The sequence below is a fragment of the Eleginops maclovinus genome, chromosome 3 (assembly GCF_036324505.1).
Source record: "Eleginops maclovinus isolate JMC-PN-2008 ecotype Puerto Natales chromosome 3, JC_Emac_rtc_rv5, whole genome shotgun sequence".
Taxonomy (NCBI): Eukaryota; Metazoa; Chordata; class Actinopteri; order Perciformes; family Eleginopidae; genus Eleginops; species Eleginops maclovinus.
The window spans coordinates 3,184,408-3,204,554 of record NC_086351.1 but is presented as its reverse complement, the minus strand read 5'-3'; the positions used below and the strand labels follow the sequence as shown (position 1 = coordinate 3,204,554).

The 20,147-nt window shown below is 41.2% G+C and overlaps 2 protein-coding genes across 2 annotated transcripts; both read right to left on the bottom strand.

Annotated features, from left to right (window-relative positions):
* Window positions 1-1,074: 1,074 nt before the first annotated feature.
* opn9 (opsin 9) lies at window positions 1,075-6,849 on the bottom strand. Its single transcript, XM_063879069.1, has 7 exons — window positions 6,729-6,849; window positions 5,033-5,183; window positions 4,466-4,605; window positions 3,923-4,061; window positions 3,475-3,589; window positions 2,108-2,188; window positions 1,075-1,810 (listed from the first exon to the last, which is right to left on the bottom strand). Exons 1-7 carry the CDS (start codon window positions 6,847-6,849, stop codon window positions 1,187-1,189), a joined length of 1,371 nt encoding a protein of 456 aa, XP_063735139.1. The 3' UTR covers window positions 1,075-1,186.
* Window positions 6,850-9,566: 2,717 nt separating this feature from the next.
* Window positions 9,567-15,692, bottom strand: gapdh (glyceraldehyde-3-phosphate dehydrogenase). Its single transcript, XM_063878375.1, has 12 exons — window positions 15,562-15,692; window positions 15,049-15,094; window positions 13,380-13,479; window positions 12,969-13,075; window positions 12,780-12,870; window positions 12,569-12,684; window positions 12,068-12,149; window positions 11,805-11,956; window positions 11,458-11,536; window positions 11,005-11,088; window positions 10,815-10,912; window positions 9,567-9,950 (listed from the first exon to the last, which is right to left on the bottom strand). The coding sequence occupies exons 2-12, from the start codon at window positions 15,069-15,071 to the stop codon at window positions 9,881-9,883; spliced, it is 1,002 nt and encodes a 333-aa protein (XP_063734445.1). The 5' UTR covers window positions 15,072-15,094; window positions 15,562-15,692; the 3' UTR covers window positions 9,567-9,880.
* Between the last annotated feature and the right edge of the window lie 4,455 nt (window positions 15,693-20,147).

Sequence of the window (20,147 nt, the reverse complement as noted above, 5' to 3'; positions counted from 1 at the left end):
AGATCTTGTACTTGAGTAAAGTAGAAGTACTCAGGTCCTGTACTTGAGTAAAGTAGAAGTACTCAGATCTTGTTCTTGAGTAAAGTAGAAGTACTCAGATCTTGTACTTGAGTAAAGTAGAAGTACTCAGGTCCTGTACTTGAGTAAAGTAGAAGTACTCAGATCTTGTACTTCAGTAAAGTAGAAGTACTCAGGTCCTGTACTTGAGTAAAGTAGAAGTACTCAGATCTTGTACTTGAGTAAAGTAGAAGTACTCAGGTCTTGTACTTGAGTAAAGTAGAAGTACTCAGGTCTTGTACTTGAGTAAAGTAGAAGTACTCAGGTCTTGTACTTGAGTAAAGTAGAAGTACTCAGGTCTTGTACTTGAGTAAAGTAGAAGTACCAGAGTGTATGAATACTCTGTCACAGTAAAAGTATTCTAAATGTTCCTCCAGTGAAAGTAGAAAGTACTCTCCTCTAAATGTACTTAAAGTAGCGACAGTAAAAGTAGTCATTGTCTGATTGGTCCATTTCAGAATAATATCTCTGATATGTTTTATAATGATTGATCATTAAAGTGTTCTCAGAGCTGGTAAAGGTGCAGCTAGTTTGAATGGCTTTGTATACTGCAGGGTAGCTGCTGGATTTACTGCAGGTGAACTGAAGAATTGTTCTTGATTACAGTACTTGAGTAAATGTACTTAGTTCATTCCTAACTCTGACTATATGTGTAGTTTGAAGTTGACATCTTGTCACAGAGGTAGATGTTACAGTTGAAACTAAGCAGCATTTTAATAAGCAGATTATTTGAAATAAATCGTCAATTGCAGTGCTATCCGACATCCCTCCTGGAGATCATTACATGTTGCATCTGTAGAAAACGTGTTTGAATTTCAGGATAGATTTTCACTGATATTTCTTAAATATATTTGGTTTCCCAAATACAAAGCTATTCAGCCAGTTGAGCTAGTTTAAAGGAACAGTTCCTGTTTATACAACTGACAAGACAACAAGGTAAGAAAACACCTTATAAGTGTTGCTTCAGCACGAGAAGAAAAGGACTCATTGCAAACACAATGTTTATTTTCATTTCATTTTAGCGAAGTAGACCAAAAATAGGTTGTTTTACAGCACATGTTTTCAGTATCTATCTGTCTATCCATCTGTCACACAGAGCTGGACGTGGAGCGTCTCTGGTCTCTCCTTGTCATCTCTCCACCAATGCTGCAGTGTCTCTCCATGTTGCCTTCAGTGTCCAAGGTGTTAAAGTCAGTGTCTCCCCACCAACTGAGGTTGTATCTACCCAGGAGTTGAATCTCCCTCTACTCCTACTCTCCCTTCTCTTTTGTTTGCTCAGTTTTCTGCTGTGTCTCTCCAGGTTCATGGACATCCGCCTCTTCTCCGCCTTCTCCTGGCCAAATATCATGGCGTACATGTCGTACCTGAACTCCCGGTTCATGATGTGGTAGATCAGAGGGTTGAGCACGGTGTGGGACTTTGCAAACATAGCTGGGATTAAGGTGACTAAAGGAGGAAAGGCCGACTTGGGGCTGCTGGGTTCAGTCAGGGAGGCGATGGAGGCTGAATTAATGTCCGAGCCGCTCCACCTGGTCTCAGGGTTGTAGTAGATTTGTCTGTAATATTCTGTACCCGTCCAGTTGAGCAGCGAGGCGACGTCCAGGATCTTTGGGGGATTGGCAGAGCTGGACTCCTCCACCACGGTGTGTAGAGACGCCTCCTGGTCCTCTCTGGGGATGAGCGCAGAGATCAGAGAAATGGTGGCGTACGGCAGCCAGGCGATGAGGAAGGAGGCACACACCACCGCTGCTATCTGAAACACACACACATCCTCATTGGTTACATGTTATAATATCCAGCAGTAATAGAAGGTGCTTTAAAAGATAGATAGATAGATAGACAGACAGACAGACAGACAGACAGACAGACAGACAGACAGACAGACAGACAGACAGACAGACAGACAGACAGACAGACAGACAGACAGACAGACAGACAGACAGACAGACAGACAGACAGACAGACAGACAGACAGACAGACAGACAGACAGACAGACAGACAGACAGACAGACAGATTGACAGAGTATGAAACAATATTTATTGGTTTACCTTTGCAAGTCTCAGTTCTTTTCCACTGTGAGTGACGGAGGCGGACGGTATGGATGCCAGAGTACGATTGGATCTGTAAACCTGGAAAAAGAAGCAACAGTTGCAGACGCAGTTCTTCAAATGTATTTTAACGAACCATGGGATTTCAAATTCAACAGGATACCAACACACAGTAGTGACAGAAATGATTTAACTTTACAGACAAAATTAGATTCCACAACAAACTGAAATCAGACAAAAAAACGTTGCACTTTTTTTATGAAAACCACCTTCCACTTTTAGACTTGAACATGCATACTCGTCGTGTTGTGTGTGAACTGTATGTCGTACTGTGTATGGTGACTGTTGTTTTGTATGCCGATGTCCAAAGACACATTTCTATTTTGTGATAAAGTAATCTGAAACCATAATTTCGCTGCCCACCCCCCTGCAGTTACTCACAGAAACCACTAAAGGTCACAAACTCCCCATTAGAGACCCATGGGTCCTGGGGAAAAACAACTTTAATGATGAACTCCAAGAGGCTGCACATATTTCCTCTGGAGACCTGTGCTGTAGTAGATTTGTGTAACGCAAAGATAAACCTGTTATCTGAGTTTATTTCACCACATAAAATGTGTGATCAACCCATAGGATAAACTTGAATGATTCTATAAACGTATTCAAGCGTAAAGCATATCAAAAATGGGGTTTCAAAACCATGAAACAAAAGCAGTATTGTTTTCTCAAAACATGCTGGCGGGGATATTTAAAACTACCACAAACAAAAATGACAGCCGATTAATCTTAAAGTTTTTTAAAGCCCAGAGCATCTCGGTCAATAGACCTTTGTATATCGAGTTTGTTTGGATGAATCCCCTGTTGTATCACAGAGGAGGTGGGGGTACACAGAATATCTACGTTTCAAACAATCACAAGGTGGTGCCAGAGTTCCTATGTTCCAATTCCACACAGAGGTGCAGGAATGAGTCCTAAAACCTGGAAATAAGTTACCATTTTATCCCTTCAGGTTCCTACATTTTGAAGTCAATGGTTTTTTGAACCGGTCAAGCCTTAAATAAGGTCTGTGGTCAACAAAAGCTTAATAAATCATTTGGTTTTACAGTGAGTCTGAGGCTGTGCATGTGTGTTGGTAGCATCTATTCTGTCTACACATCATGAGTGAAAAGCTTCAACAACAATGTTATATGGTCACTTAAGCCCACTGAGTATGCACCCAGATTTAAAAAAACGTTTGGAAGAAATTGCTTTTTGTCATGAGAGCCCTTACCATGCTAACTTCTGGGTCGGCCTTCAAAAATACATCACTGCACCACGGGCAATCAAAGAGCCACTAAGCAGAATAATTACAGCCTCGTTTTCCTCACCGTCAGCAGGATGATCAAATATGAAGCCACGATGGTGAGTGCAGGAAATCCGAAGCACAACATCAAGATGAGGAAGATATAGATTCTGTCATTTAGAGACGTCTTTATTCTCCACCTTGAAACAGAAACACAGGATAGAGGAAACATGCTGGCTTCCTTGACCTGTGCTCGAATCTCTAAAACACTTTTGATTTATGAGGAATCCATGGGACCCCGTTGTTCCCTAAGGGACGTCTCTAAGTGGTTGATCAGTTACAACAGAGCCGACCAGCTAACCAATCAGAACAGACTGGGCTCTGGTTTCAGACAGAGGGTGAAAAGAGGTGCTCCAGCACAGGCAGTATGAGAAACATAAAGAGCTTTTTGAACATTAAAGCATGGAGACAGAAGAGGAACAAAATACAGATATGAACCTGAAAATAAGCATTATATGTCCTGTTTAAATTACCAGTTTATTGTGCAGCTGGTCCCATAAGGCTCTGGTCCATAACTACCAAAGCCAAAAGCAGGCAGGACGGCCCAGAAACACGTGTACACCCACAACAGCACTAAGGACAGTAACACATGGCGCCTCTCAATCCATTGACCTGCATAGCAAAGAAGCAAGAAACCACTTAATGAACTTAGTTTGACCATTAAAGGTCATGTGTGAGCTTAATGTGCACCAAACCTCACTGCTTGACATTTCACTTTACTCCTTTTTCTTGAAACTTCAGCAGATTGTAATTTACCTTCAGTGTTACCTAAGCAATAATCGATTGATAATTGGCTCTAAAATCTATTTAAATCCAAATGAAAAAGTCGAGGGTCTTGTAATGACTAGAATACATACAGCATATTGTGTAAGTGAGGTTTGTTTAACAGTCTGTATAGTGGGAGTTTGAAGTAGCATAACATTAAAATAACAGTACCTTAAAGATGTTCTAAAATACATCAACTGAGTAAATATATTTTCATTGCATTCTTCATTGGATTGATATCTGAGACTTGCCGTATCTTAAGCAGCAGATCTTCAGGCAGCGGTCCAGAGAGATGAGGCAGGTGGTGAGCAGCGAGCCGATGCCGAACAGAAAACCCTGAATGCCGTACCAGAGGCAGCCGGTGTCCCCAAACACCCAGGCATGACTCCAGCTGAAATAGGTAGAAATCAACTCAAATCTTTATTATTCACCCTTTAAAAAGTACCATCATGAGACATAATGGAGATATGTGAAACTATCCGAAGCTGAAGCACACGAGCCCAGACAAACAACCGAAACCGGTCTCGGTTTTATTTGTATTAGTGGTGCAGTCCCCATTTGGGATGTGTTACTGCAGCTACTGTATTAGTTTCAGAATGAGTCTGTGCACATGTTTCAGTATCATTTTCATGGTCTTCAAATCATGAGTAAATAAGCTATTAGCACATATTTTGGGTTAGCATAGGTGCTAACTCAAGTCCAGCCAGGTGGACCCAGTTTTTTGCAGTTCTCTACAGGTACACACACTGGCCTCTTTCATTGCATCAATCTGGAGCTATGCCTGGCCACTAAGTAGTCAATAACAATGTTTTATGTACCAGGAAATGATGAAAAATGGCGTCCCCAAGAGGCTGAAGCCTAAGTCGCAGAGGGCCAGGTTGATTGTCATGAGCTCTGGAGGTCTGAGCTTCTTTCGTCTCCTGCAGAACATTAACAACGACGTGCCGTTCCCCAGCACCGATGTGACACCTGGAGAAAGAGAAGCAGATAATTCAAGATTCAAAGGCTTTATTCTCAGATGCAAAATAGCTACAATGTCATTTTTGGAGTCCCAGACTCAAACAATGCACCTACCATAAATAATTATTGAGAAAAGATTTGGTTTCAAACCTGCTCTTTACATCCTAGACATACTCATTGTGCATGGAGGGTTCATGAAGTGAGTGAGACCAAAAGGCTTCAGAGTTGATCAATGCAGCTTCACCTGTGTTCCTCTCTTGATAACACACACTAACAAATGTGCACTGATGCCAATCTCTCACGCTGCTCTACAGAAAGCCAATAAGTCGGGCAAAAATCAAATGACCATGCATCTCACTGAGCAGAGGAGAGCATCTGTAGCTCCATCAAAGGGTTGTGCAAAGAAACAAACAATGGAGGTTTATGTTCTTGGATTCAGAAGCGAAGAGTATCCTGTGAATCTTTTGAAATCAGACGGTCTGAACAGTCTTTTTTTAATACAATTATTCACGATGTTTTCTTTTGTGTTGGTTGCTGAATGGAAAAACCGTACTCATATCATATTCAAATTATACTCAGTGTCTTAGCACCAGGTGGCAAAATCTGGTTCTTAAAAGGACTTGCATTCCCTCTAATGACCAACAGACTCTCCTGGTTGAAATAGAAGGATTATATAGAAGTCTACGAGAAAATGACCCTTCTTCTAAGGTGATTTATGACTTGCAAGTATTCGGTTTCAAGTGTTCTTGACATGGTTAAACCATACACTCCATCCCTTCGCTCTGCATCAGCTCTTTGCTACTCCCTCTCTGTGAGTTGGACCCAGATACCACTCAACTAAAACACACCTGTTTGCTAACCAGGATCCAAAATGGCTTACGCACGCCACATTATATGAGGACAGCAACAAGCCCACACATCTTCTGTCACAGATTGAAAATGTTCCTGTTCCCAAAAAATGGAAGAAAACAATTCTCTCTGCTGTTTTTGAAGCTGCAGGATTCTTTGTTGGGTTTCTTTCTTCATGGTTGATTGCATTTATTGCATCTCGCTTTGGATAAAAGCATCAGCGAAGTGAAATGACCTTGTGTCGAAATGTGCGAAATAGATAAAGTTGCCTTCAAAACATGAGTTTGCAAAAATGGAAACATGAACGTCCAGAAACAAGAGTGGATAACATCCCCTCGTCCTTAAAACGGACAAAGTCATTATTGTGGGTGACTTTGACATTCATTTCGACAAGGAATATAATAGCTTTAATAATGTGTTCACTCCTTTAATAGATTTGGTTCAATCTAAATGTACATAAATCAAGCCACGGTTATAACCACACCCTCAACCTTATATTGACATATGGTATTGAAATGAATATACGTCTGTCCACATCATCCAGTTAAGCTCATCATTTCCTGTTCGCTTTTGAAGTCCTGACACTGGTCCAGAAGTATGACTCGTTTTGTGATCTTGGGCTACATAAAGAACCTTTGATTGATTGGTTAATAACAAACCTGACGTTGACTTACAGATAAAAGTGTCCTCTGAACGCTTGCTTACATGTGAAGGTGAGGAAGACAGCGACGGCCGTGTCAGTACTGGGAGACAGCTGGGAGAGGAACAATGAGTGGACGGATGAGGGGATGAACCAGGAGCCCCTCTGTGAGACATTTCCTCCCATGGATGCACCGCACTGACCCCCTGCAGCATGCAGAGAGGAGAGCCAGGCCCTGGAGCTTCACAGAGCCAGTGACGACAGGAAAACTGAGAGAAAATGTAAAATGCTGTGACATTGTGACAGGAAGGATTAGCAGCAGGCTGAGGTAACATTTCCTCATGACGAGGCAGCAGTACGCTGTTCTGTGTTTGGTGTTAGCTGAAGTTTCTCTGAACTGCTTCTGATCTGCAGACAGAAATTAAAGCAGGGCAGAAGCTCATTTTAAACCTCCATCTCAACACAACAATGGTCGTTTAGATCAGCTTCGTGAGAGAGAGACAGTGATTTATGTACTATGTATTCTAAATTGTGTTTTTCTTATTCCCTTAAGTTCAGTCATAATAAAAATATTCCTGAGATGTTTGTTCTTCCAATAGAGCAGGATAATCAATCATTAATAACGACATGACAGTTACACAGATGAATGTAAATGAATGCAAATGGAGCAGGTGATGGAGCATCATCTCGCCTACACTGGCATTCAGGTCTTCTGTGGTTGCAAAGATTTTCGCAGCTTTATTGGGAACAAATCTGATATTTCTGAGAATAATATGCCAGTTTTGTTTCAGGATACATAGAAATCACAGCAGAGCAGATGCTCAATTTAAGAAAACAGGAGGTTTGAATCAGGAATATACATCTTTTAGTTTAAAATAAACTTTCACATTCATATCTCTTTCCCTGCTCAGTGGTCCTTTTGTGCATGCAAACCAAAAAAACTAAATAATTAATTGAGGCAGCATTATAAATTAAAATGACTAAACAATGACATGTCACCAACGAAATTGATAATAAACATAATGCACTTCATGTAAGTCATGTAACATCCTTCCCCTCAAGATGACAGACAGATTTCTCTCTGCTTTCTTAATAATTTGCTGCTCGTTTGCACAAGATCTGACCTTTCCTAGATTTCCTCCAGTTTTGGTTAAGGGTTAAACTTGGAAAACCCCATTGAAGAAAAGGATAAGAGGTTGTCTGTTCATGTCGAACAATACTAACTTCTCTGTAACTTCTGAGGGTCAATAATTAGTAATGGTTTGTTTGTGACTTTTGCGTAAAAAGCAGAGGGAAAAGCAAAGACCCTCTTCTTAAGGACTTCATCCCAGAGGGCAGTCAGCTGAGAGTCATGACTGACAAAGGGTCAAAACAAAAAAAAGTGCACAGTCAGATCAGGAAAACAGAGAGATCCCAAAATACCTCAAGAAATATGTATTTTTACTTTTTCCATCTGCATTTTCTCTCCATCCCTGATACGTTAACCTGTTAATAAAGAAAAAAGCAGCACTGCTCACCTTCCTCTCCTCCTGTTGCCCGTCTCCTCCGCCTCTTCAGTCTCTGTGGGAATTTATTGCAAACATGGCATCATTTTCTTCTCTCATTCCATCTTATTCGGAACGCCCTCTCTGTAAATCCATGTGGCAATTCTCTGGAGAGGAAATCTGCTGTTGAACGTCTGGTTTGGAAATGATCAGCGGGAGATGCGCACAAACAGAGAGAGAGAGATACAGAGGGAGAGAGAGAGGGAGAAACAGAGGGAATGATTGTTGGTGGTGGTGGTGGTGGTGAAGGGTCCATGACCTCTGCCCCGCCTGATATCTCCTCACCTGAATCCATATCATCTGTGTGAATACATTTGAATACATTGCAATCATCTCTAGAAAACATTTGCAGGTGTGATAACATAATCTGATCCGTTGGGAGAAGTGACTGAGGATTAACATAGATTAGTGGTTCAAAGTGACCCCCGTGGTACATGATGGAGCTTTTCATTGACACCAATTAAAGTCACATCCATCATTATTCAGTTCCTGGTCTGTCATTGTAAAGGCTGCTAAAAATATTTAGATTGAAAGGGCGCCTGGTGGAGGCTGTAATTTGACCGATCGATACTCACATCTGTCTTTATCTGACTGGACGAAAACATGCTGTAAAGCCATCAATATTCTCACACTGCGTTAGTGAGAACATCTCCATTTGTTTGTTTGTCTTCTTGCCCCTTTTCAACATGTAAACGAGTGTTTATTTGTATACCTTGTGAAGGGTTTGGTTATTTTGCTTTGCTTTTTCTGTTGCAATAAATTAACTAATAAATGTTCAAAGACAGAGTTGAAGTCACCAGAAAAAAAACAATTAGTAGAAATAGAGGGCAAAAGCTTAAATTGTAAAGGTTTAGTCGCTTCATGAAGCATATCCCTGTATCCATACCCTCTTTAAGTCAGGGGAGTGTGTGTTTTATTGACAAGCTGACTCCCAGTGATTCTGACAAGTGACCGAAACAGTAAATAAAAGGGTCCCAGAGTCAGCTGTTTTTCAAAGAAAATGTTGGATCCATTAGCCACACTAATTGCCACTTCAGAGAGGAAAATCACATGCGAGATTCATTGATAAAACCCTCTTATTGAACCACATTTTGTACAATACACGCCCAGATAGAGTATATATTACCAAGGACTGTAGCACAAGTGTCTTTCAGAGTGGATCATGTGACCAATTTAACAATGTTGTTGTGAAAGAATGGATTGTGGCACAAATTAGGAGCTGTCGGTGTACTCCCCCATTGAGTTGTATTGATAGGGAGTCACCGAGCCATATAGAAACCCATCGGCTGATATCAGCATTGATCCCGGTGGTGGAGGTTTCACTAAGACGTGCAGTGATGAGAAAAAGGAGGCAAGGGATTCTCACAAACAGGACTTTATTTCACCACCGTCTGTAGCACTGAAGCGCCTAGCAGACGGACAAACTCACACCTTCTCTCCATCTCACACAACGAACAGAACAGGGAGTTTAACAAATACAAAAAAGTAATTGGTCACCAATTTGAATCTTTTTCCACCCGCCCTGTGGGACCTTTCCTCAGGCATCAGACGGAGGGGGTGTGCTATTTGAAGGAACCAGTCATAAGAGTTTTAAAGACACAACGCATCATTGTGCACGTACAGGGGGGGGGGGGGGGTTTAGTGCAGTCATGACCAACAGATGGATGGATGCTTTACTCCTTGGCGGACATATGCGCCATCAGGTCGATCACACGGGTGCTGTATGCGAACTCGTTGTCGTACCTAGTCAGGAAGAAACAAAACAAAGAGTCAAGACGCAGCGCTGGAAATAGATATTTGGTTATGAAATGAATGTATGCTGAAGGTTAGAGACAGGTTTTTTTCATTGTTGTGGAAAAGGTTGAATAATGACATCCTCTAGTCAATGGAGTATAAGGTGCCAGCATAGAGTGGTGCAGGAATGAATCCTTAAACCCAGAAATGCCTCAGCTTTTTAACCACTCCCAGTTCCTTTGTCTGGCAGCAAAGTTTTTTTTTTAGGTATGCTATGTAGTTAGAGGCCAGAATAAAGATCTATTTTTAACACGAGCTGAAGAGATTTTCAGGTTTTATTCATGAAACAGGTCGGTAAATACCCCACTGGTGAGTGTGTGAAGCTTTTCTGTGTCTTTGAAACAATGGTTGCTAAAATTGACTAAATGAGACTTCATCACTAGCCACCTTTAGCCTAACGGTGGTGAAGTCATGTGACCCTGATGTGGTTCCTTAATAGCCTAACGTTAGCTTTTACTTCTGCCGATAACATTTACGCTTAAAATAAAAATCCAATTTCTTTTTGTCGAGAGAGCTCTTGCTATGCCAACTTCCGGGTCGGCCAATAAAAATACGTCATCACTTCACCACTCCAGAAAGAAACACAGATATGGGCAACCCTACAGTGTGTGGGAGATGCAGACAAGACAGTTACCAACCATTAAGCTCCTAAACATTTTCATTTAACAGAAAGACTATCTGTCATTTTATATGACATTAGCATCTTCTGTTCGACTTTCTAAAGGCCTTCTTTCTTTGTGTCTGAAATGAATATATGGGAACACAAATGGTTGGAAATGTCTAGACTAGGTTTGAGGAAGCGGCGACACGTACCATGAGACCAGCTTGACGAAGTGGTCGTTGAGGGCAATGCCAGCGCCAGCATCAAAGATGGAGGAGTGGCAGTCACCGTTGAAGTCTGTGGAGACGACCTGCAGGAAGAGAGGAGGATACATTTACCAGATGTTTGAGCCACACACACCGTTTAAATGTCAGTTATAAAAAAAGGGAGACAAACACAAACCTGGTGCTCTGTGTATCCCAGAATGCCCTTCATGGGTCCATCAGCTGCGGCCTTCACAACCTTCTTGATGTCTTCATATTTGGCCTGTTAGAAAATAATAATTAGTACAAGAACAACTTCTATCTGTTTGGCAGTTTGCAAGGTCATGTTTTAGTATAAAATGAAGCAAGGGGAAGCACTTGGAGGACATTTTGTGAACAATTTAAAGCCAGTATTACTCCAAATCGTGGACTATTTTCAGCAGCGGATTAATACAGATTCATGTCAGAAGGACTGGTAATGGGAAAGAAATGAACTGTATGCACCGTAGTCTACATGCAATATACTAGTCTTTGCTTGTTTGGTTCTTTTCATTACTTTTGTGGACAGAGGATAAACATCAAATATAACCAGACTTGCAGTTAAGGTCATTTAAGTTTGTTAAAAAGGTCATGAATGTGTGTATTCACTCACAGGTTTCTCCAGACGGACAGTCAGGTCGACCACGGACACGTTGGGGGTTGGGACACGGAAAGCCATGCCGGTCAGCTTACTGGAAAATACAGACACGTGTATTAATTACATCCCTTATAGTCAGGAGAGAAATTATAACAATGGTTAAAGAATACGACTATTAACTACAAATGAAGGAGTTTATTCATTCATTCATTTCCCTAATTGCTTAATAAAGCTCTGCAACACAATGTTATTTAAATCCTCTAAATTAAACACCTATAGTAGGTTAGGTCAAGAACTAAATTCTGCAAATCGATTGCTGTTCGTACAAAAACACTCAATAGAGCGATGGTTCCTGCACTGACCCGTTGAGCTCGGGGATGACTTTGCCGACGGCCTTGGCTGCACCGGTGGAGGCGGGGATGATGTTCTGGCTCGCACCGCGACCATCCCTCCACAGCTTCCCGGAGGGCCCGTCCACCGTCTTCTGGGTGGCGGTGATGGCGTGAACTGTGCTCTGATGGGCAAAAACACAGACAGGAGGAGGAGGATTAAATATGGCGTAACCCCCCCTCTAACTTTATAGTGGCATGTTTGGGACGTCTGGTTTCAGCGGTCTCATCCTCACCATCAGACCCTCAATGATGACGAAGTTGTCGTTGATGACCTTGGCCAGGGGGGCCAGGCAGTTGGTGGTGCAGGAAGCGTTGCTGTGGAGACAAGAAAGCGCTTCAGATTACTGTATTTTATTAAAGTCAAAGTAAACACAACTCTGGAAGAAGAAATACGGTGTGTAAAGTAATAGTCCTGCTTTCAGAACGTTTACAGCAGCAATGGTACATGATGATAAAAGGCATAAAGGAAACTAGTATACTCATTTTGTGGTATTAATCCATATTTTTCAAGCAATCCAAGTGAATAAACTGATGTAGTTCAGTAAAAACTACAATATTTGACTCTCGGATGTATTGGTGTGCAAGACAAACGTCACAGGAAATGGGAAAACTAAAGAGAACCTCAAACACATCAGGAGCAGAAGTACAATGACTGAACGACCAACAATGAACATTTTCAAACTGAATTTTAAACCCCTTCAATATATAAAGACATAAAGGACTTTGCTTCTTACCTGACGACCTTGAGGGAATTGTCGTACTTCTCGTGGTTGACGCCCATCACGAACATGGGAGCGTCGGCGCTGGGTGCAGAGATGATGACTCTCTTGGCACCGCCCTTCAAGTGAGCCTGAAATGCGTTTTAAAAACAATATTAAATGCAAGTGGTTTCTGGATGAATGCATGTCACATAACATTTTGTGTTTTAAGTCAAGAGGTACGTACAGAGGCCTTCTCGATGGTGGTGAACACACCGGTGGACTCAACCACGTAGTTGGCACCAGCGTCGCCCCATTTAATGTTAGCGGGGTCCCTCCTGGAAGAAGAGTCAAGAAGAAGAAGAGACTAGTTTCAGATTCTGCTAATGTTTGATATTGTTATTAAACTAAAATGGTTTCCACACTATGAACTTACTCGTGGAAAACGGTAATCTTGTGTCCGTCGATGACCAGCTTGTCACCGTCCATGGAGACCTCGCCCTTGAAGCGACCGTGGGTGGAGTCATACTTGAACATGTAGACCTAGGAGGGAGAATTTTCACCAAATTATGGACAGCTGAGCAAAGGGAAGACTGTATATTTTTACATTCTCTCTTCTAGGATAACTGAACAAAAAGCCACCAACAATCAGCAAAAGTGTACAAGAAGAAGAAGCAGTGAAACTAAACTGCAGGAATACTCTGGCACCGAGCCAAGTCCTTTGTATACTGCTGCTGGATATCTTTACTGATGTGCAGAAGTGTCTAATGTTAGCTGATTAATGAAGAGGGTTGTTGAGAGTTGATTTTAAGCTCTAATCCTGATTCCTTTATTGTTCCTCACTCACCATGTACTCCAGGTCGATGAAGGGGTCATTGATGGCCACGACCTCTACCTTCTTGGAGGTGAAGGCAGCGCGGGTCACCAGACGACCGATGCGGCCAAATCTGAAAAAAAAGGAACAGAGTTGTTTCTGAGTGTGGCCTCTAGATGGAGGTATGAAACCATGCAACTCTGATAGAAAAAAGAACTCCCTGTGGTCTCAGAGCTACAATGAAAGAAGCTGCAGGTGATTAGGAGGAGGAAATATGGTCAGGAAATTGGAAATTAATATGTGGAATTTAGGTTTTATGCTGCTGCTTATTTTCAGGGGTGGAAGAAGGGCTCTCACTAAGGTTAAAGTAGCAAAACAAAATTGTAAAAATATCGTATTACAAGTAAAAGTCCAGCATTTTAAATCTTACTAAAAGAACACACGCATTTGATAATATGCCTAAAGCACGAAGTACTTTTTGGGCTTAATGGACCAATTCAAAGTCATGCATAACAATATTTCCCCACTTCAGGACTAATACAGCTTTTCTGGTTCTGATGCATCTCTTTTTTCATATTACTGCAGTTTATTTGCATGCAAGTCCCCAGGAGACCTGTGACTGCAGGCGGAGAAAGGCCAGGGTTCAGGAGGAGGGGCGGCAGGATGTGTGTATTGCACAGCTCACACACACCTCACTCTGGAGGCTAAAGTCTGAATGAAGCGCTCTGATGAATGTGGTAATCCTGCTGCACTGTTTGATCAGCGGCTGAGTTACTTTTTAACCACGGGTCCAAAATCCTGGCACAGACACACTCTGTCCTCAGACACTGGAGAGATAATGCCACAGATAGGGAGCTCTTCTAACGTCACATTCTGTGCGTTCAATAACATTTACGTTACATGCGTCAGAAAAACAATCCCCTGCTGACCCCCCGTGTCCGAGCCACTGCCCACATTGTTATCTACTAAGGGGCCGAAGTTCAAAGATCAAGAGCAACGTGAGAGCGGCCCCCCTGTGCATCTGAGCCGGTCCTGCCTTACCAAACATTTGTCCTCCTCAGCTGCTGGACTGTGTCACTATTCGGTAAATGACAGAGGGCCTGAAGTTTGGGCTCTTTTTATCATTAAAAGAAGTTGCTTCCCCCCATACTGAGGGATATAAACGCTCTGCATCACATCTTCAAAACACTCCACTAAAATGCTATTAGCTTAAAACCTACAGCAGACGTGTGTTTGTAAAAAAAGGTATTTCAAAGACTACACACTCTTCCTTGTTCTTGTAATGCGATTCAATTCCCATTTATTGATAGACTGAAAACTAACATCTTTTTGTGCACTTTTGAAACCCTTTCTACCTCATTTTCATTTGATGCAATTCTGTTCACTTGACCTTGTTTTTTTAAAATATATTTTAAAGTTATTTGTCCAACCTTTTCATCTGCTGCAAAACCTTTCGTTCATTCAAAACGCACGTTTTTCTGAGTAAATGGAGGTAAAAGTGTGTTTTGATGTGTGTATGTTTAACAATATGTTATCAGACCAACAAATAAGCTTCAAGAATTTAGTAAATTGAATTAAAATGCAGCATTAGGTCGACAGTAAATCAGTGTAATGCTCGCTGTGTGCACAGGTGAGACACACAGAGAGACTTTAAGTTGAGTGTGTGTTGCTTATTTGTGTGTGTGTGTTAATGAACTCTTACCCATTAATTCCAACTTTGACCATTTTGCCTGGGGTGTGCTAGTCCTCTGGAAGGAGAAATGGGAAAAAAAACATCCTGTTAATAAGTGATTAACCACTATTTATGATCCCATATGTATGATGCCATAAAATACGCTTTTACTAAGTGAATTACAGCTTCTAGAAGATAAGCAAAGAGTGTAGATGAACATGCCAAGGTATTCCACTGATAAGCTATCTGGGAACACAGGCCGAGCTAGTGAAAATCTGCAATCCCTGCGAGTGAATCAGCACTGAAGAGCTAGTTTAAATGCTCATAAGAGACAATACTACGTTCTTAAATCAGGAGAATAAAGCAGAGTGATTTCCTTTGACTGCATGACTACCTTTCTTCTAACCTTGGTTCAATTGAGCTCATGCAGATTGACCACAGCTGATCTAAATCAGGCCCTGTGAGTGTGTTGGTGTGTGTGAGGCCCTGCAGCTCCTCTCTCCTGTCCCTGTGTGAAGTCTCTTAGTTGTTGGAGGTATTTACCGTTTGTGAGATGCCTCAGTCTGTCTTGACTCCGGGTGTGAGTGGGGAAGAGCACAGTGTGTCCGTGTGTTTTTATGATTGACTGGAGTTTGAGGCCACGCCCCCCCCCCCAATGGCCCCCTCTCCTGGCCACGCCCCCTCTTAATGTCAAGGTCAGTCTGCAACATGCAAGCTGCCCTCTGCGACTGCATGGGAGTTTACAACTGAGGAAGACTTCCTTAAACTGGGAAATATTGAACTTGTATTTCAGCAGGAGTTACAATAACATTGAGTTTTTCACACGTTGCTATGACCCTTGTCTAGATATAGATATTAAAGTCCTCAGATAGTGGACTGAAAACAGAGAGGGGTAACCCACTGACCTTCTCAGTGAATACTGTCACACGAAGGATCAAATCTCTGTCTTCCCCACTGTGACATTTAATGTCCAAAGACCATGACCCCTCACTTTCAGACTGTCTCCCTCCACCTCGGCATCTCCTGCACGAGTCAAAAGTTGACTGTAAGTTAGTCAACGTGAACTCTTCATCACGCATGTGCAGAGGCAGGCTGTTTGAGTGTGTGTCAGGTTGATTAGAAACAGAAGCTAAATGCTCACACACATTCATCTGAATTAAAGTGCTGCACTCAATGTCTTGGCAGCGTGTGTCTCTGCTGCTAAAGGAAATGTCTTCACCTCTATTCATTGAATATGACAAGGCCTGAACATGTCTGAGTTTATTTTGACTCTTTTTCTTGTCACAGACTTGGTATGTGTAAAGAAAGAACGCAGAGGGTTATATAAACTGTTAAAATAAGAGGGGGAATAAATGAAAAAGTACTCGATATAAATGAAAACCTCAAATAGGTACAGTACTTGAGTTAATGCTCTGGCTGCATACTAGCAGAGAATGGAAACTGTACCCATTATGCATTTTGTCACCAGAGCAGGCCATAATATAACTAAAACACACAGAGGTGGAAGGAGTAGTCAGATATTTAAATTGAATAAAAGTTGGGATTCTAAATTGCAAAAATACTTTGTTACAAGTAAATATCCTGCATTCAAAATGTGAAGTAATAGTACAGAAGTATTGGCATTAAAATATATTCCAAGTAGAGAAAGTAACAGTACAGACGATGCCTTGTGGCCTATTTTAGAATCATGCATATTGAATTAAGGGATTGTCATTATTGATGCATTAATGCAGGGGTGTCCAAACTTTTTTCACCAATGGCCAAATACCGAAAAATAAACGAAGGTCTGGGCCCCTTACTAGAGGTGAAGTGTATTGCCTCATAAGTTAGGTTATAAGTAGCAAAATCAATCAAATGTAGGTAAGTTATGCTTGATACTTGAATATGCTTTAGGAAAGAAACAGCCTACATCACAGCGCTCCGTAGGGCTCGCTCAGAGTGCTTATAATAAGGGGAAATATGAAGGGTATATTTCAAGCTTGTTATGTGAATTAGTTATTGGGCTTTTTTTCATCAACTTAGATTTGTTAGTAAATGTTTTCAACATGAATTGACTGAATTTATTTGAAAAGTGCGATCTTTAACTCATGAGAACAGTATAATATAGGTTTACGTATCGTCTTGTGCTTGACTTATATTTAAGTACAATATAAGACAAGCACAAGTTTCATTTGTTGGCCATATGACACTTTCCTTTTGAATTAGCTGAGGGCCGATTTAAAATGGCCCCCAGGCCGTAGTTTGAACACCCCTGCATTAATGGATCTAGTAAAGGTGAAGCTGGCTTCCAAAATAAAGTGGACTAGAAGTAGCATCAAATGAAAATCCTTCGGTTACAAGCAGTAGTGGGAGTAGAGGTACTGATACTACAACGTACACATTTTATCGACACGGGACTAAAGTAAAGAGTAAAAAGTACAACATTTATTTCCAAAAGGAAGTAGAAGTGTAAGGTAGCATAAAAGGTCAAGGTCAAGTTCCTAAAAATAGTTTAGTGAATTATAATAAATGTGCTTTATTGAGCCGTTCAGTTCAGAACTGCAAAAGGTCGGGCTAATTTGAAGTACTGTTCATGCGGCTGCTGGATATTTGAATCTATAATCATATGTCAAAGTTTACCTATAAGTTGATTTACTTTTCAGTTTGTAAAGTAACTTGTAACTATAGCTGAGTAAAAAGTACAATACAGTAGCATTAAATGAAAATACTCGGCTAAAATACCTTAAAGTTGTACTTAGTTCAGTGCTTGAGTAAATGATGATCTAGCCGCACCAGAGACACACAGTGACTGACTCTCCTCCTCAGCAGATCATTGTGGAGCTATTGTAAGAGGTTTCCTGCAGACGTGAAGGCCGGGCTGGTGCTGCTGTGTTTAATGGCTGCGGTCCAGTAGAGCGGGCATATCTGAACTACCACAACCCCCGAGTGCATGCCGCTCTCACCCTCTGCTCTGCAGTTTAAGGTCAAAGAGGGGAAGTAAAGGTCAGGCTAAGATTAGACGCCGGCTGGCTGCTCAACACTCGGTCCACTTTATACTCACAGTACTGTAAATGTGGCCTCCCTATCCAGGAGAGAGGACAGCAATGGTATTTAATATCTGGGGGAAGTATTATTATAAGTCAGTGTAAGATTCAAAAGGAAATTGTAATAATAACACGATTTCAACACAATGACAGAAGCGTTTCAGTACATTGTGTATGGTATTATGTTCTTGTTAACTACTGTTAGCATCAATTGATTGTGGATTAGGAAAGGTGATTTTTGCAGAAGTTTGCATACAGAAGAGGCCTGTACCTACTTTTGCAAAACTTGTATCCTGTGCAAAGTCCAGAGGGCATCTTTGTGGTGAGGAAATAACCACCTCTTCATGGAAAAAGAATGCCATCTAGTGCTGCGAAGGAAATCTCCATCTATTTAAAGAGGTTTTTCCTTCCTGTCGGTGGTATAAAGGTTTGTGTGCATGTAAATAATCTGCAGACTCCTTTGTTTATTTCTGTAACAAAGAGACATGATTATGGAAAGCGCTCCAACACATTGTACCTGATCCGACAGAGCCGACCAGTCAACCGATCAGAGCAGGCTGGATTCTGGTTTCAGACAGAGGGTGAAAAGAGGTGCTGCAGCACAGGCAGTATGAGAAACATAAAGAGCTTTCTGAACATTAAAGCATGGAGAAATGTCCCAGTAGAGACACTACATACAAATATGAACCTTAATATGAGGACAGTATGTCTTATTTAATGTGTAAGCTTTGTAAGAACATGTAAAAAATGAATTCCTTTGGCTTGCAGTTCCTTCTTCACCCTGGAAACAGTCGACATCAAACAGTCTCACCTCAAGGTCCGTTGAGTAGATGTTCTGGAGCTTTCAGAAACATTACATGATCCTCATCTGCTGCATGTTTCTAATGAAAGTATAGATGTATAGATGTACAAAGAACAAAGAAAGGTACCAAACACTACTGATTGAGATCCTATGATGTGATCACGACAGCTCCTAAATGCATCTCAACGTACACCTCTGCACATTTCCTCAAGAATTTGAAAGGAATCCCTCATCGTTGCTCGGATTGGTCTCATTGCTGGTACAAATAATGCAACATGTAACCCCGTAGTTGCATCATAATAAAATAGATGTTATATAAAATAAATGTGAAGGGACATTTCCTGAGATTATCTGAAAAAGAGGCCGCTGTATTTATTTCCCGTTCTGTGTAAAATGAGTCACGATTTTTGCCTGGGGCTGAAATGCAACAGTGAAACCGGTTCTGGATTCAGCGGAGGATTTTACAGACAGTTATTGAGAAAACAAGTATATTCCTCTTCCATTTAGAAGATTCGATAAAGCATCAAAAGTTAGAGAGAAATGTGTCTGGAGAAACTGCAGCTGCTTCTTTAAGGGCAGCTGGCAACAAGGATTTCTGTTGTTCAGTTTAGGAGAAATCAGAGGACGTTACAAACGTTTACCAAAGAAAATAAGAAACCAAAGACAATTCCTCTGACAGACTCTGAAACATTTAACCAGAGGGGGGAGAAGTACTCAGATCCTGTACTTGAGTAAAGTAGAAGTACTCAGATCTTGTACTTGAGTAAAAGTAGAATTACTCAGATCTTGTACTTGAGTAAAAGTAGAAGTACTCAGATATTGTACTTGAGTAAAGTAGAAGTACTCAGATCTTGTGCTTGAGTAAAAGTAGAAGTACTCAGATCTTGTTCTTGAGTAAAAGTAGAAGTACTCAGATCTTGTACTTGAGTAAAAGTAGAAGTACTCAGGTCTTATACTTGAGTAAAGTAGAAGTACTCAGGTCTTGTACTTGAGTAAAGTAGAAGTACTCAGGTCTTGTACTTGAGTAAAGTAGAAGTACCAGAGTGTAGGAATACTCTGTCACAGTGAAAGTATTCTAAATGTTCCTCCAGTGAAAGTAGAAAGTACTCTCATCTAAATGTACTTAAAGTAGCGACAGTAAAAGTAGTCATTGTCTGATTGGTCCATTTCAGAATAATATCTCTGATATGTTTTATAATGATTGATCATTAAAGTGTTCTCAGAGCTGGTAAAGGTGCAGCTAGTTTGAATGGCTTTGTATACTGCAGGGTAGCTGCTGGATTTACTGCAGGTGAACTACAGTC